This window comes from Triturus cristatus, chromosome 2_1 (assembly GCF_964204655.1).
Source record: "Triturus cristatus chromosome 2_1, aTriCri1.1, whole genome shotgun sequence".
NCBI classification, from domain to species: domain Eukaryota; kingdom Metazoa; phylum Chordata; class Amphibia; order Caudata; family Salamandridae; genus Triturus; species Triturus cristatus.
In genome coordinates this window covers 981,659,211-981,673,297 of record NC_140581.1, presented here as the reverse complement: position 1 = coordinate 981,673,297, position 14,087 = coordinate 981,659,211, and the positions used below count along the sequence as shown (strand labels likewise).

The window sequence follows — 14,087 nt, the reverse complement described above, 5'->3', positions numbered from 1 at the left end:
TGCCAGATCGGGCAGGGGTCGGTAGTGTACCTTGGACACTTGGTGGGTAGGGGAGCGGTGCAACCCCTCCAGGCGAAGATCGAGGCCATCATGGCCTGGGAACCCCCCAAGACACAGACTGAGGTCTGAGCTTTTCTGGGCCTCACGGGATACTACCGCCGCTTCGTGAAGGGGTACGGTACCATCGTAGCCCCCCTCACGGAGCTCACGTCCAAGAAACAACCTCGACGGGTAGTCTGGACGGAGGCTTGTCAGCAGGCCTTTGTGAGACTGAAGCAAGCCATGTGCGAGGCCCCGGTCTTAAGGGCCCCAGACTTTTCCAAGGAGTTCATTGTCCAGACAGATGCATCAGAACATGGCATTGGGGCAGTGTTATCGCAACTCAATGAAGAGGGTCTGGATCAACCCGTGGTCTTCCTATCCCGGAGACTACTTCCCAGGGAACAGAAGTGGAGTGCAATAGAGCGTGAAGCCTTTGCAGTGGTATGGGCTCTGAAGAAGTTGCGGCCATACCTGTTTGGCTCGCACTTCCTGGTTCAGACCGACCACAGACCCCTTCGTTGGCTGATGCAAATGAAGGGGGAGAATCCCAAGTTGTTGAGGTGGTCTATTTCCCTACAGGGAATGGACTTTCAGGTGGAACATCGTCCTGGAGTGGACCACGCCAATGCAGACGGTCTCTCAGGGTATTTCTGCCTTAGTGATGAGAACTCCCAAGGGGTTGGGTAGCTCTCCCCACTTTCAGCTGGGGGGGACGCGTGTTAGACCTGTCAGCCCTTTGGGTGGTCCCTCCTCATCATTATTTATTTTGTCCCACTTTTGCCTCAAACCCTGTTAGTATTTTTTCCTTTTTGGGAACCACCAGACTTTTTAGAATTGATGCAGATTCAGGGAGCCATTTTATCTACCCCTGGAACTTCTGTCTGAGGGCCTGGAGCACAAAATGGTGGCCACCTGTGACATCATCAGAACCCACTGGAACCTACCAGCACCTTCCAGAACATTCCAGCACCCTGTGACAGTTGGAGGCGGTTTGGAATGTTGGGAAGCTAAGCCAGAGTTGACAGTTGGAGCTGGCAGTTGGCACCTGACTGGTGAAGAGAGAGCAGCAGAAACCTGAAGGAGGAAGGAGTGAGGCAGCAGGGGTGGAAACTTGTGCCTGGAGTGGGGTCCATAAACCCACCCTTGATACTAGTCCCTACTGACTGAGCCCAGCCTGGAGCCCTGTGTGGGAAAAAGCAAGAAAAACCATCTTAAGGACCTGGACAGCAGGAACAGGCCTTAGAAGTAAAGAAAAGCAAGAATCTGACCTGTTTATTGGTTTCCCTGGAGTCCGACGTCGAGAAGCCTGAGACCTGGAGCCCGAGGTGGAGAAGCGGCGCTGACTGGAAAGCAGACGTCGTACCCGGAGCCGCCAGAGGTCGAGAGAGGGCGCCGACGGAGGTCGTGAGGAGTACCGGAGGTCGAGGAGGAAGTCACCCGAGGTCGAGTGAGCGGCGTCGACGGGGGAGTGAAATCCGCCCTCCGGAGTCGCCGGAGACCGAGGTGAAGCGTGCCGGAGGTCGGGAGTGGAGATCGCACTCCGGAGTCGCCGGAACCTGAAGAGAAGCGTGCCGGAGGTCGGGAGTGGAGATCGCACTCCGGAGTCGCCGGAACCTGAAGAGACTCGTGCCGGAGGTCGGGAGTGGAGGTCGCACTCCGGAGCCGGCGGAAGTCGACATCGAGCCAAGACAGCCCGACGTCATCGAATCGGAGGTCGACATCGAGCCGAGGCCGCCGACATCGAACCGGAGCTGCCCGAAGTCGACATCGAGCCAAGACAGCCCGACGTCATCGAATCGGAGATCGACATCGAGCCGAGGCCGCCGACATCGAACCGGAACCGCCTACCGGCGTCGTCAAGAACTGACATTGTGCCGAGGCCGCCGACATCGAACCGGAACCGCCTCACGGCGTCGACACGACTCAGGCGGCGTCGGAGCTTCATAAAAAGGGCAGTAAGTGGAATAGAGGGCGCCTAAGGCCCTGTGGAGCTCTAAGAGACCAACCTAAGGGATAAAGAGGTGTTAGAACCAGCCTGGAAGTGCCAGGGGTGGACTGAGACTGATGCAGTGACCTGTGTGAGGGGTTGTGTAGTTTGGGAGAGCCAGATTCCTAGATTACCCTTGATCTACCTCAGTTTTAGCCTTAGCCTTACCCAAGCTAGGTGAGACACCCACAGGCCATCCACCTAACCACAAGCTGTGCCTGGGCCAAATCAGCCCATAGTATTTTAAATGTGATCTGATTTTACAAGTGTTATTGTTGGCTGGTATTATTTATTGAGGGTACTGTATTTATTGTATTTATCTAAGTTATTCCTGTAATGTATTTATTGTCCTGAGCTAACTTATTTCTGTACAGTATTTATTCCCTCATAGTATTTAATTGACCTGATCCTATTTATTGCACCTGTAAAGTATTACTATTTATTTGACCTGCACTTTCTAAGGAGAAGCTTGTGTACTGTGATTGTATTATTATTTACTCAATCAGCAACTAAGAGAAAAGAAGATAAACACAGAGATATTTTCATAATTTTTAAGGTGTAGTGTCGTTTTTGGAACGGATGCACGCATGGTTATTGTATGGGTATTGCGTATGCTTAACACGGTGCCTGACCCCTGACCACTCGAGCCAAGCTACCACTGTGTATGTCTGGAAAGACCCCGTTACCACCACCCTTTCCGGTGTGGGAGTGGGGTTTTTCTAACATAATTGGTGTTCAGCGGCGGGATTGAGCTGTGCCTACGCATACTCGACAATAACTGTGGGTAGTCCATAGGCCTACACCTGGAGTTTTCTCAAAGCGGCCTTCCTAATTGTGAGTTTTTGTTTTTTCCAAATTTACTCTGGTGGTGGGAGGAGGTATTATTAAAGGTACCCCCCTGCATTGCTTCTGTAAAAACCTGTCTTCTGACCTGAGTGGGCAAAATGGAGTTTGTGCTAGAAGACCTGGAAACCTATACTGTGGCCCAACTCAGGGAGTTTTGCCAGCGGGAGGGGGTGTATTGTCCCCCAGGAGCAAAGAAGGGTGCACTCCAAACCAGCTTAAGGGCTTGGGGGGAGGCACGACGAGAAAGCAAGGCTGAGGAGGAAGACAGGGATGGAGAGCCTGACAGCGAGGGGGCTAGGATGTACCAACCTGAGGTGGGGAACCTAGTAGCGGGGCCCAGAACCATTTCCAGGAAGGGCAGCAGTGCCTCTAGCGGTGGCTTGTCTGAAGTGGAGTTAACAGACCGGAGGGAGAAAAGACAGCTCACATGGGACTTAGCAAGGCTGGAGAAAGAGAAGGAGGAACAGAGGATGGCTCATGAGCTAAGGCTGAAAGAGGTAGATCTTCAGATCCTAAGAGTCGGGGCACACACTGTTCCTAATGGTGGCAGCAAAGACCAAGAAAGAGAGTTCACCAGGGAACCCAAACCCTACCTGCCAAAGGACATAGTAGCTAGCTATGGAGTGGGCGACGATATTGCCAAGTGGCTAGCGGCCTATGAGGTCTCGTTAAGGGCCCATGGGGTTCCAGAGAAGTACTGGGGAGCGGGATTGTACAAGTACATGCCTCCAGCTGGTAGGGATGCATTATTGGCCCTAGAGGAGGATGAGCAGACCCACTACCCCACCATGAAGGTGGCGCTCATAAGAAAGTTTGGACTAACACCGGAAAAGTACAGACAGAAGTTCAGGGGTAGTCACAAACTGGGCACACAGAATTGGGTGGCCTTCCTGGACTATGCAAAGAAGGCACTAGAGGTTGGATTCAGGGCAGTGAAGTGAGGAACTACGAGGGGTTGTTTGATTTAGTACTGAAGGAACACCTGCTCGAAAAATGTTTCCCTGAACTGCGTCAACACCTGGTGGATAGCAAGCTGACCAATCCCCGGAAGCTTGCTGAGGAGGCGGACATTTGGGCTAGTACCCGGGTGTCCACAAGGGGGACTGGAGGGGATACTCAAAGGGCCGGACAGGGCGCCCCCCAGAAGAAAGAGGGAGGGGAAAAGAAGAAGGAGTTCTCCAAAGGCCCCCAAAATAACTTCCAAGGGAAGGGAACAGGACTCACCCCTAGGGCTAACCCACCCAGAAACCCTAATCTTGGCCAGAGTCAGCAGCCAAGGGTTGTCCATTGCTACGAGTGCGGTGGCGTTGGACACTATAAGGGAGATGCGAAGTGCCCGAAACGACCACCCCCTCCCATTGGAGGAAAGACCCCCGGAGTAGCTAGTGTAGTGCTTTGGGAGGAGATGCCCTTAATTAAGGGAAGGGAGTGGGCGGGTGTCACTTTAGTGTCCCTGGGAGAACGGGAGATGGTTCCTAAGATCCAGGTGCCCGCAAATACCGTAAAGTATGGGCAGTGGGTCACCATCAACGGCCAAAGAGGGGAGGCTCTGAGAGACACAGGAGCCAGTATGACTATGGTGCGTAGCCAACTGGTGACTCCAGAGCAGGTAATTCCCGATGTACTCCACCCAGCCGCGATGGCTGACGGCCGAACAGGCCACTATCCGGTGGCCGAGGTTCCCTTTGAATGGGGGGGGGTTGCAGGTTCACTTCGAGTTGCCGTAAGCCCTGCCGTGCCAGTCGATTGTCTACTGGGGAATGACATGGAGCACAATGCTTGGAAGGAGGTGGAATACCGGACTCATACTGAGATGCTGGGTACACCTGACTGGGCCTGTGTGAGCACAGGGTCCGCGACTACCCGGAGAGGGAGTTCGTTTCGGCTGGAGCCTGGAACAAAGGCCCAGCCAGCTGCCAGTCAAGGGAAGAACCGAGGACAGGAGGAGCCTGCCTCGGCGTCCGCACCCCGTAGGACGGATAGGCCACCGGAGGTGGTGGACCAGGAGTCTGCGGTGGGGGATGTTACCAAACTGGAGGACCTACCCATCCCGGCCGAGTGGCACGTGGAGGGAGGCCCGTCCAGGGAGGAATTCTGCCAGGGCCAGAGGGAGTGCCCTACCCTTGAGGGGCTGAGGCGTCAGGCCGCAGCCCAGGCAGCAGGGAACGTTGAAGGGAACTACAGTGTTTACTGGGAGGATGGCCTCCTCTACAGTGAACCCAAGGCACCCCTACATGGATCGTCACGAGCCTTGGTAGTCCCTCAACGTTATCGAGCCTTCCTTCTGGAGTTGGCTCACGAGATCCCATTGGCAGGACACCTGGGGCAAGACAAGACCTTCGCCCGTCTTGTCCCACACTTTTATTGGCCTCAAATGAAAGTGTCGTCCGATACCTACTGCCGGACATGTGTGTCTTGCCAAGCCAGTGGGAAAACAGGGGTGAAGCTAAAAGCTCCCCTGGAACCACTTCCTTTCGTTAGCACCCCCTTTGAAAGGGTGGGCATCGACATTGTGGGTCCGTTAGATCCACCTACTACAGCTGGTCACAGGTTTATCCTGGTTCTGGTGGATCATGCCACACGGTACCCAGAGGCAATACCTCTGAGGACCATAACAGCACCTGTTGTGGCGAGGGCCCTGATGGGAATCTTTACCCGAGTGGGTTTTCCCAAGGAAGTTGTGTCCGACAGGGGGACCAACTTCATGTCAGCGTACATGCGGGCGATGTGGAAGGAGTGTGGAGTGACTTACCGGTTCACCACTCCTTACCACCCCCAGACCAATGGTCTGGTGGAGAGGTTTAACAAAACCTTGAAGGGCATGATCAGAAGTCTGCCTGAAAGCCTGCGGAGGAAATGGGACGTCCTCCTACCCTGTTTACTCTTTTCTTACAGGGAAGTGCCACAGAAGGGAGTGGGTTTCAGCCCCTTCGAGCTTCTGTATGGGCACCCTGTACGTGGACCTCTCAACCTGGTGAGAGACGGATGGGAAAGAACTCCCAGAAAGCTTCCCCAGGATGTGGTGAGCTACATGCTGGCCTTCCGGAGCCAAATGGCTAAGTTGTGGAAGCAAGCTTCTGACAACTTGGAGGCCAGCCAAGCAGTAATGAAGGCGTGGTATGACCACAACGCTCACCCGGTGGTGGTGGAGCCTGGCCAGAAGGTGTGGGTGATCGAACCAGGAGAGCTTAGCTCCCTCCAGGATCGCTGGTCAGGACCCTTTGAGGTGTTGGAGAAGAAGGGTAAGGCTACCTATTTGGTGGACCTTAAAACCCCTCGTCAGCCCCTACGGGTGCTGCACGCCAACCGCCTCAAACCCCACCACGAGAGGCCCGAAGTCATCTTGATGATGGTGACTGACGGAGCAGAGGACGCGGAAAGCGAGCCTCTCCCAGATTTGTTTGCGTCTCAAGAGAAGGATGGGTCGGTGGAGGGAGTGATTCTCTCCCCAGCTCTAACTCCTGAACAGCAGGAGGACTGCCGCCAGGTCCTGGGGCAGTACTCTTCGTTGTTCTCCCTTGTCCCGGGTAGGACTCACCTGTGCGTCCATGACGTGGACACAGGAGACAGCCCACCTGTGAAGTCCAAGATCTACCGGATGTCAGACAAGGTGAAGGCCAGCATTAACGGTGAAGTCACTAAGATGCTGGAGCTAGGAGTGATCGAACCTTCTAGCAGCCCCTGGTCCAGTCCGGTGGTGTTAGTACCAAAAGCTGCACCACCGGGTGTCCAACCGGAACTGAGGTTCTGCGTGGACTACCGGGGACTGAATTCAGTAACCAAAACTGATGCCCATCCGATCCCTAGGGCGGATGAATTGATTGACCGGCTGGGAGCTGCCCAATATCTAAGTACCTTTGACCTTACTTCTGGGTACTGGCAGATCTCTTTGACTGATGGAGCAAGGGAAAGGTCAGCCTTCTCCACGCCCAATGGCCACTACCAGTTCTGTGTGATGCCCTTTGGGCTCAAGAACGCACCTGCCATGTTTCAGCGCCTGGTAAACCAGATCCTCACCGGAATGGAGAGTTTCTCTGCTGCTTATCTGGATGACATAGCCGTCTTCAGTAACAGCTGGGAGGATCACTTGCGTCACCTGCAAGCTGTTCTCCAGGCCCTGAGACAAGCTGGATTGACGATCAAGGCCAGCAAGTGCCAGATCGGGCAGGGGTCGGTAGTGTACCTTGGACACTTGGTGGGTAGGGGAGCGGTGCAACCCCTCCAGGCGAAGATCGAGGCCATCATGGCCTGGGAACCCCCCAAGACACAGACTGAGGTCCGAGCTTTTCTGGGCCTCACGGGATACTACCGCCGCTTCGTGAAGGGGTACGGTACCATCGTAGCCCCCCTCACGGAGCTCACGTCCAAGAAACAACCTCGACGGGTAGTCTGGACGGAGGCTTGTCAGCAGGCCTTTGTGAGACTGAAGCAAGCCATGTGCGAGGCCTCGGTCTTAAGGGCCCCAGACTTTTCCAAGGAGTTCATTGTCCAGACAGATGCATCAGAACATGGCATTGGGGCAGTGTTATCGCAACTCAATGAAGAGGGTCTGGATCAACCCGTGGTCTTCCTATCCCGGAGACTACTTCCCAGGGAACAGAAGTGGAGTGCAATAGAGCGTGAAGCCTTTGCAGTGGTATGGGCTCTGAAGAAGTTGCGGCCATACCTGTTTGGCTCGCACTTCCTGGTTCAGACCGACCACAGACCCCTTCGTTGGCTGATGCAAATGAAGGGGGAGAATCCCAAGTTGTTGAGGTTGTCTATTTCCCTACAGGGAATGGACTTTCAGGTGGAACATCGGCCTGGAGTGGACCACGCCAATGCAGACGGTCTCTCAGGGTATTTCCGCCTTAGTGATGAGAACTCCCAAGGGGTTGGGTAGCTCTCCCCACTTTCAGCTGGGGGGGACGCGTGTTAGACCTGTCAGCCCTTTGGGTGGTCCCTCCTCATCATTATTTATTTTGTCCCACTTTTGCCTCAAACCCTGTTAGTATTTTTTCCTTTTTGGGAACCACCAGACTTTTTAGAATTGATGCAGATTCAGGGAGCCATTTTATCTACCCCTGGAACTTCTGTCTGAGGGCCTGGAGCACAAAATGGTGGCCACCTGTGACATCATCAGAACCCACTGGAACCTACCAGCACCTTCCAGAACATTCCAGCACCCTGTGACAGTTGGAGGCGGTTTGGAATGTTGGGAAGCTAAGCCAGAGTTGACAGTTGGAGCTGGCAGTTGGCACCTGACTGGTGAAGAGAGAGCAGCAGAAACCTGAAGGAGGAAGGAGTGAGGCAGCAGGGGTGGAAACTTGTGCCTGGAGTGGGGTCCATAAACCCACCCTTGATACTAGTCCCTACTGACTGAGCCCAGCCTGGAGCCCTGTGTGGGAAAAAGCAAGAAAAACCATCTTAAGGACCTGGACAGCAGGAACAGGCCTTAGAAGTAAAGAAAAGCAAGAATCTGACCTGTTTATTGGTTTCCCTGGAGTCCGACGTCGAGAAGCCTGAGACCTGGAGCCCGAGGTGGAGAAGCGGCGCTGACTGGAAAGCAGACGTCGTACCCGGAGCCGCCAGAGGTCGAGAGAGGGCGCCGACGGAGGTCGTGAGGAGTACCGGAGGTCGAGGAGGAAGTCACCCAAGGTCGAGTGAGCGGCGTCGACGGGGGAGTGAAATCCGCCCTCCGGAGTCGCCGGAGACCGAGGTGAAGCGTGCCGGAGGTCGGGAGTGGAGATCGCACTCCGGAGTCGCCGGAACCTGAAGAGAAGCGTGCCGGAGGTCGGGAGTGGAGATCGCACTCCGGAGTCGCCGGAACCTGAAGAGACTCGTGCCGGAGGTCGGGAGTGGAGGTCGCACTCCGGAGCCGGCGGAAGTCGACATCGAGCCAAGACAGCCCGACGTCATCGAATCGGAGGTCGACATCGAGCCAAGGCCGCCGACATCGAACCGGAGCTGCCCGAAGTCGACATCGAGCCAAGACAGCCCGACGTCATCGAATCGGAGATCGACATCGAGCCGAGGCCGCCGACATCGAACCGGAACCGCCTACCGGTGTCGTCAAGAACTGACATTGTGCCGAGGCCGCCGACATCGAACCGGAACCGCCTCACGGCGTCGACACGACTCCAGCGGCGTCGGAGCTTCATAAAAAGGGCAGTAAGTGGAATAGAGGGCGCCTAAGGCCCTGTGGAGCTCTAAGAGACCATCCTAAGGGATAAAGAGGTGTTAGAACCAGCCTGGAAGTGCCAGGGGTGGACTGAGACTGATACAGTGACCTGTGTGAGGGGTTGTGTAGTTTGGGAGAGCCAGATTCCTAGATTACCCTTGATCTACCTCAGTTTTAGCCTCAGCCTTACCCAAGCTAGGTGAGACACCCACAGGCCATCCACCTAACCACAAGCTGTGCCTGGGCCAAATCAGCCCATAGTATTTTAAATGTGATCTGATTTTACAAGTGTCATTGTTGGCTGGTATTATTTATTGAGGGTACTGTATTTATTGTATTTATCTAAGTTATTCCTGTAATGCATTTATTGTCCTGAGCTAACTTATTTCTGTACAGTATTTATTCCCTCATAGTATTTAATTGACCTGATCCTATTTATTGCACCTGTAAAGTATTACTATTTATTTGACCTGCACTTTTTAAGGAGAAGCTTGTGTACTGTGATTGTATTATTATTTACTCAATCAGCAACTAAGAGAAAAGAAGATAAACACAGAGATATTTTCATAATTTTTAAGGTGTAGTGTCGTTTTTGGAACGGATGCACGCATGGTTATTGTATGGGTATTGCGTATGCTTAACACGGTGCCTGACCCCTGACCACTCGAGCCAAGCTACCACTGTGTATGTCTGGAAAGACCCCGTTACCACCACCCTTTCCGGTGTGGGAGTGGGGTTTTTCTAACAGTTTGGGATTTAGGATCCAACATTAGCTTGTGATAACCACCTCGTAAGTTCATTTTCGAAAAACACTTTGAGCCACTCACTTCTGCCATGATATCATCCACAGTGAGCGTCAGATGCCGCTACCGTTTGATGGCCAGGTTAGGTAGGTGCAGCCATGACTGTTCGGAATAGACAGGAAGCGTTAATTTACCATAACACCCCTACTTGCTCAAACCACTAATATGAAGATAACATTGACTGCAAACTTATTAATTATATGCTCCATGCAGCACGGCAGCATGTGGCACTGGCATGGAAAAAAATTCCCCCCCCTCTACTGCCCAGGGGTTCTCTTGCCTATGGCATGTGATGGCAACTCTCCCATAACTTAATTCGGACGGAGGCTAAATTCCAATCTGTCTGGCATCCGCTGATTCAATACCTCAGGCGCCTGGAGTTCACCAGTTTGAACCCACTGAGACTAAGGGCACTGCAGCTCTTTGATCGACCCTCCCACCGGAACTTCACCTCTAAGGCTGAGTTATCCCTCTTCTGCTGTGAAGAGCTCCCACTTTACGCTGCATCACAATACGGAACCTGGTCCTGACATGCATATTGACAGTCTTGACCTGCAGTTTATGTTTCCTGTTGTTTCTTTGTTCTTTGTTTTCTTCCTTTTGTACTGTGACATGCTATATTGTGGATGACCTTGTATTGTGACAATTTGCCATTGGTCTTTTGTATTTCCATATGGTCAGAGACCATGTGCTCTATTTGTTTGAAATGCATCGCTTGATCTAATGCCTTACTATGATATTTAGAGACTCTTGCACACTTTATTAAAGTAAACTGAAAATTTCATAAAGATATTCTCAGTTAAAAAAAAACAATTCTGGTGGAGGGCTGTGAAAAATAGGGTTATTGGTTGAGGGACTGAAACTCTGCTCAAGCAACCCTTGTCGGAGTGAAAGATAAGAAGTCATTAATTAACCTGTGCTTAATCCTCTGGTAGCTTGGCACAACTTAGAGGCAAATTGTAAAGTATTTATGCAGCGCTCAAAGAGTAATAAAGTGAAAACACAAGTAAAATGTTTTAAATTGTTTGTCATCAAAACTACAAAAATCTGATCAGTAGAATTGGAGATAAGCAAGATTTAGGTAAGTATAATGGCTAAAAGCACAAAGAGCCATTTGCAGTTATCTGGTCACGCTAGACTGGGGAAAAGTCACAAGGCTAACCACAATGGCTGGATACAGGGACCAAGTTAGTCCAGATGAAAAAGTTACTTTCTCAAAGTCTGGCACGAAGAATCCAGTTCGCGGTGGAGGAGGCCGTGAAGAGCAGGCAGACCGTTGCAGATGGTTGTAACTGTAGCTCGAAGAGCAGGCCATGCATTGCATTAAGTGCAGATTTCATGATGGTGGTTTCTGTCATGAAAAGAGTCAGGTTCACCAGAGCGTCACAATGGCAGTCGGTGCAGAACTGGCTTGTTCGGGGTCGAAGACCCAAAGCTTCAGGATTTCTTCTTTGTGGTTAGAGGAGTGCACTCTGCTGCCAACCATGGACCCAGGACCTGGGGAGATGCTTCTTGGGGATCAGGGACTTACTCTGGAAAAGGCCAGCAGGCCTCAGACAGGTCCAGTTGCAGGTCTAGGCAAGTCCAGTTGCAAAAGGTTATCTGGGCAGTTGCAGGGAGGCCTCTGGAGCTTGTTATGTCCCAGTAGCTCTGAACAGGAGGTCAGTTAGCTGACCACTGAAATCATTTCAAGTGGACTCTTGACAAAGAGACGGCAAGAAAGATTCATCACATTACTGGAAGCCCCTCATTGTTGATTTTATGACCTTTGGTTTAAAACTCACGTAATTTTCACCTTTCTTAGGCTATGATCACCTCACTGGGTTGCACTGCTTCACTTTTTTCAATTTTGTGCTTGTAGTATAACGAAAAAATTGTTTCTGTGGTAAGATTGTTAATCACAGTCTATGTTTATGAAATAAACTATATTTACTTCGGCTGAAGTAAATAACCTGTCCAGGGTTCCGCGAGTATCAATCTATAAGTATCTATGTTAATTGATTTTTACAGATCTCAATTTATTTGGAAAGTTCTGTTGATTTAATCAGCTGGGAGTACTTTTTTTGCTCTCTACTGGCAAATGTGGTAAACTTAATAAGTTCCTTGTGGACATTGTTTCTTGCTTTTCGCAAAATACCCAGTTCACAAGGACATATGGGTCGCTCTTGTGTTTTGAAATATTGAATGACAATAATGGCACCTCTTGAGCCAGAGATAAAAACTTTGTAAATCAGGTTTTTTTGGATTAAACTTCTCTTGCTCTGTGAAAAATGCCCTAAATTAATATCCAAGTTCTAAGGATAGACCAATGTATTGAGCAATTTTACAATAATGAGATACAGGTACATAAATGGCAACTTGGCTAAATGATATACCTCCCCAGTGATATAATGCTTACTTATGTGAGGACTTTGAATACAATTCTTGAAAGCAAGTATTGCTTTATTGAAATGCTATTTTCTCATGTATTTCTTTTTTCTTTTGTTACATCCCACTTTAACAAACTCTGAATAGTTTAGCTTTAATACATAAAAATATTTATCAATTATGTAATTTGCCTTCTGGTAGGCTGCATATCACAGTTTGCTACAGAAAGTGTACAGTAATTAAATACTGCTCGAATTACAGATATCAGCTTGTAGCAATCTTAGGTGAAAGTTTGGGGTATTTATGTTCAAATAATTTCTGTCTGACATACCTCCAAAAGTAGATCCTTTCATGGTACGTCCTGCCAACAGCAATGAAGGACTAAAGGAAAGGAGAGAAGTTGAAGGAGCCACACCAACAACCACACAGGTTCCAAATCCAAAGTGACAGGACATGAAGGCTGCAGTCTGATGGGAAAAGATCAGTAAAAGTTAGAACAACACAGAATGCAGTCAATTATCCATAACAATATGAAGATTTTCAAACTCAAGGATATATATATGAGTGGAAAATATATGATACTGTATGCTCAACTATATTAATATGTCAACAGTGTTACGCTTTAGGTAAGACTCAATAGAGATGATGCTATGTGGGGTATTGAGTGCAAAACGCCCATCAGAGACATCGCAGGTTCTTAACCGGGTTGCATGCTTATGGAGGCCCAGGATTAATATTACAAAATACATTAAAATCATAAGAAACTTGGGTGTGACCAGTTCCTTCACGGTGCAGCTGAAGCAACCCCACCAGTAGGTGGCACCAGATACTCCGTTTTTTAATCTTCCGCAGCGCAAATGTTTTCAAAGTACAAGGTGCTACTGGGATTATAAACCAGAGAAGGGCCCTGTAAAATATTTTCTTCTGGGCCCCACAAAAGATTCTGGCAGGCCTGGTGTCAAACAACACGTTAAGAATGTGTAGGCTTTCCCTTATACTGATTTAATAAGCATAGCCAATATGATAGATCTTGAATCAAAGTTTGTTTAGGGATTCCCTAACTAAGCCAAATTTCTATCAAACTTGTACTCCACTAGTGAGAATTCCACAGGAGTTTCAGGCTCCGTTTGCTGCTCTATTGATCACAGCCACCAATTACAAAATGAGAAAGCTGGAAAGAAGGAGCAGAGGTGCATATACAGATTTTCAACCAATATCAGGAGATTAAATGATGATATCCATTGGCTCAGCTTGAGGTAATTGTTTCCCACAGTCCTGAGGATACCATGGTGCATAGCCATGATACAAATGCTTTTATAGCAGCCTATACCATTACATTAAGGATACAGAACATATATGTGTCTGGTTAGCTCTGGGTTTCAGCATTTTCACATCATCCTCCAGGGGCTCTCCCACCATTGATATACATTAAAACATTAAGTGATTGCAATGTGTAATATAGAACCACTTTCTCTATTTGGGATGTTACACATAGATCTTGACTATTTCATAATTTCTTATGAAACCAGAAACTGTGATATTATAATGCAGTGATTGGAAATTTACACGCTCCTCGTGCCTCGCTGAGGGCATATCACATGTAGTCTCTTTTTCCGCATGATTTTACCATGTTACCAGTGACAGTGGTTACATTGTATTATTGTCAGGATACATTATTTGGGCTAACAAGGTAGAGCGGCAACAGTATTGTTGCATGCATACTTCATCATATGACCTCAGTGATGACATTAGTTGCCTCATTACAAGCAATGCTGTCAAATGTAGTGCCTGCCGAACAAGCCCCAACATTCAGGAGTTATGACGAATAGCCGGGCATTCCTGTGGTGGAGTAAGTAGAACACCTTTTCACCTATCCTACTCC

The 14,087-nt window shown here is 50.0% G+C and overlaps 1 protein-coding gene across 1 annotated transcript in view; it reads right to left on the bottom strand.

The window, feature by feature from the left end:
* The window catches only part of LOC146866160 (alcohol dehydrogenase 1-like), a 251,197-nt gene that overhangs the window by 49,424 nt on the left and 187,686 nt on the right, over positions 1–14,087 (bottom strand). The window contains exon 7 of the mRNA XM_085640804.1: positions 12,537–12,672. Coding sequence (XP_085496930.1) covers positions 12,537–12,672 — 136 coding nt within the window. The remainder of the gene's footprint in view (positions 1–12,536; positions 12,673–14,087) is intronic.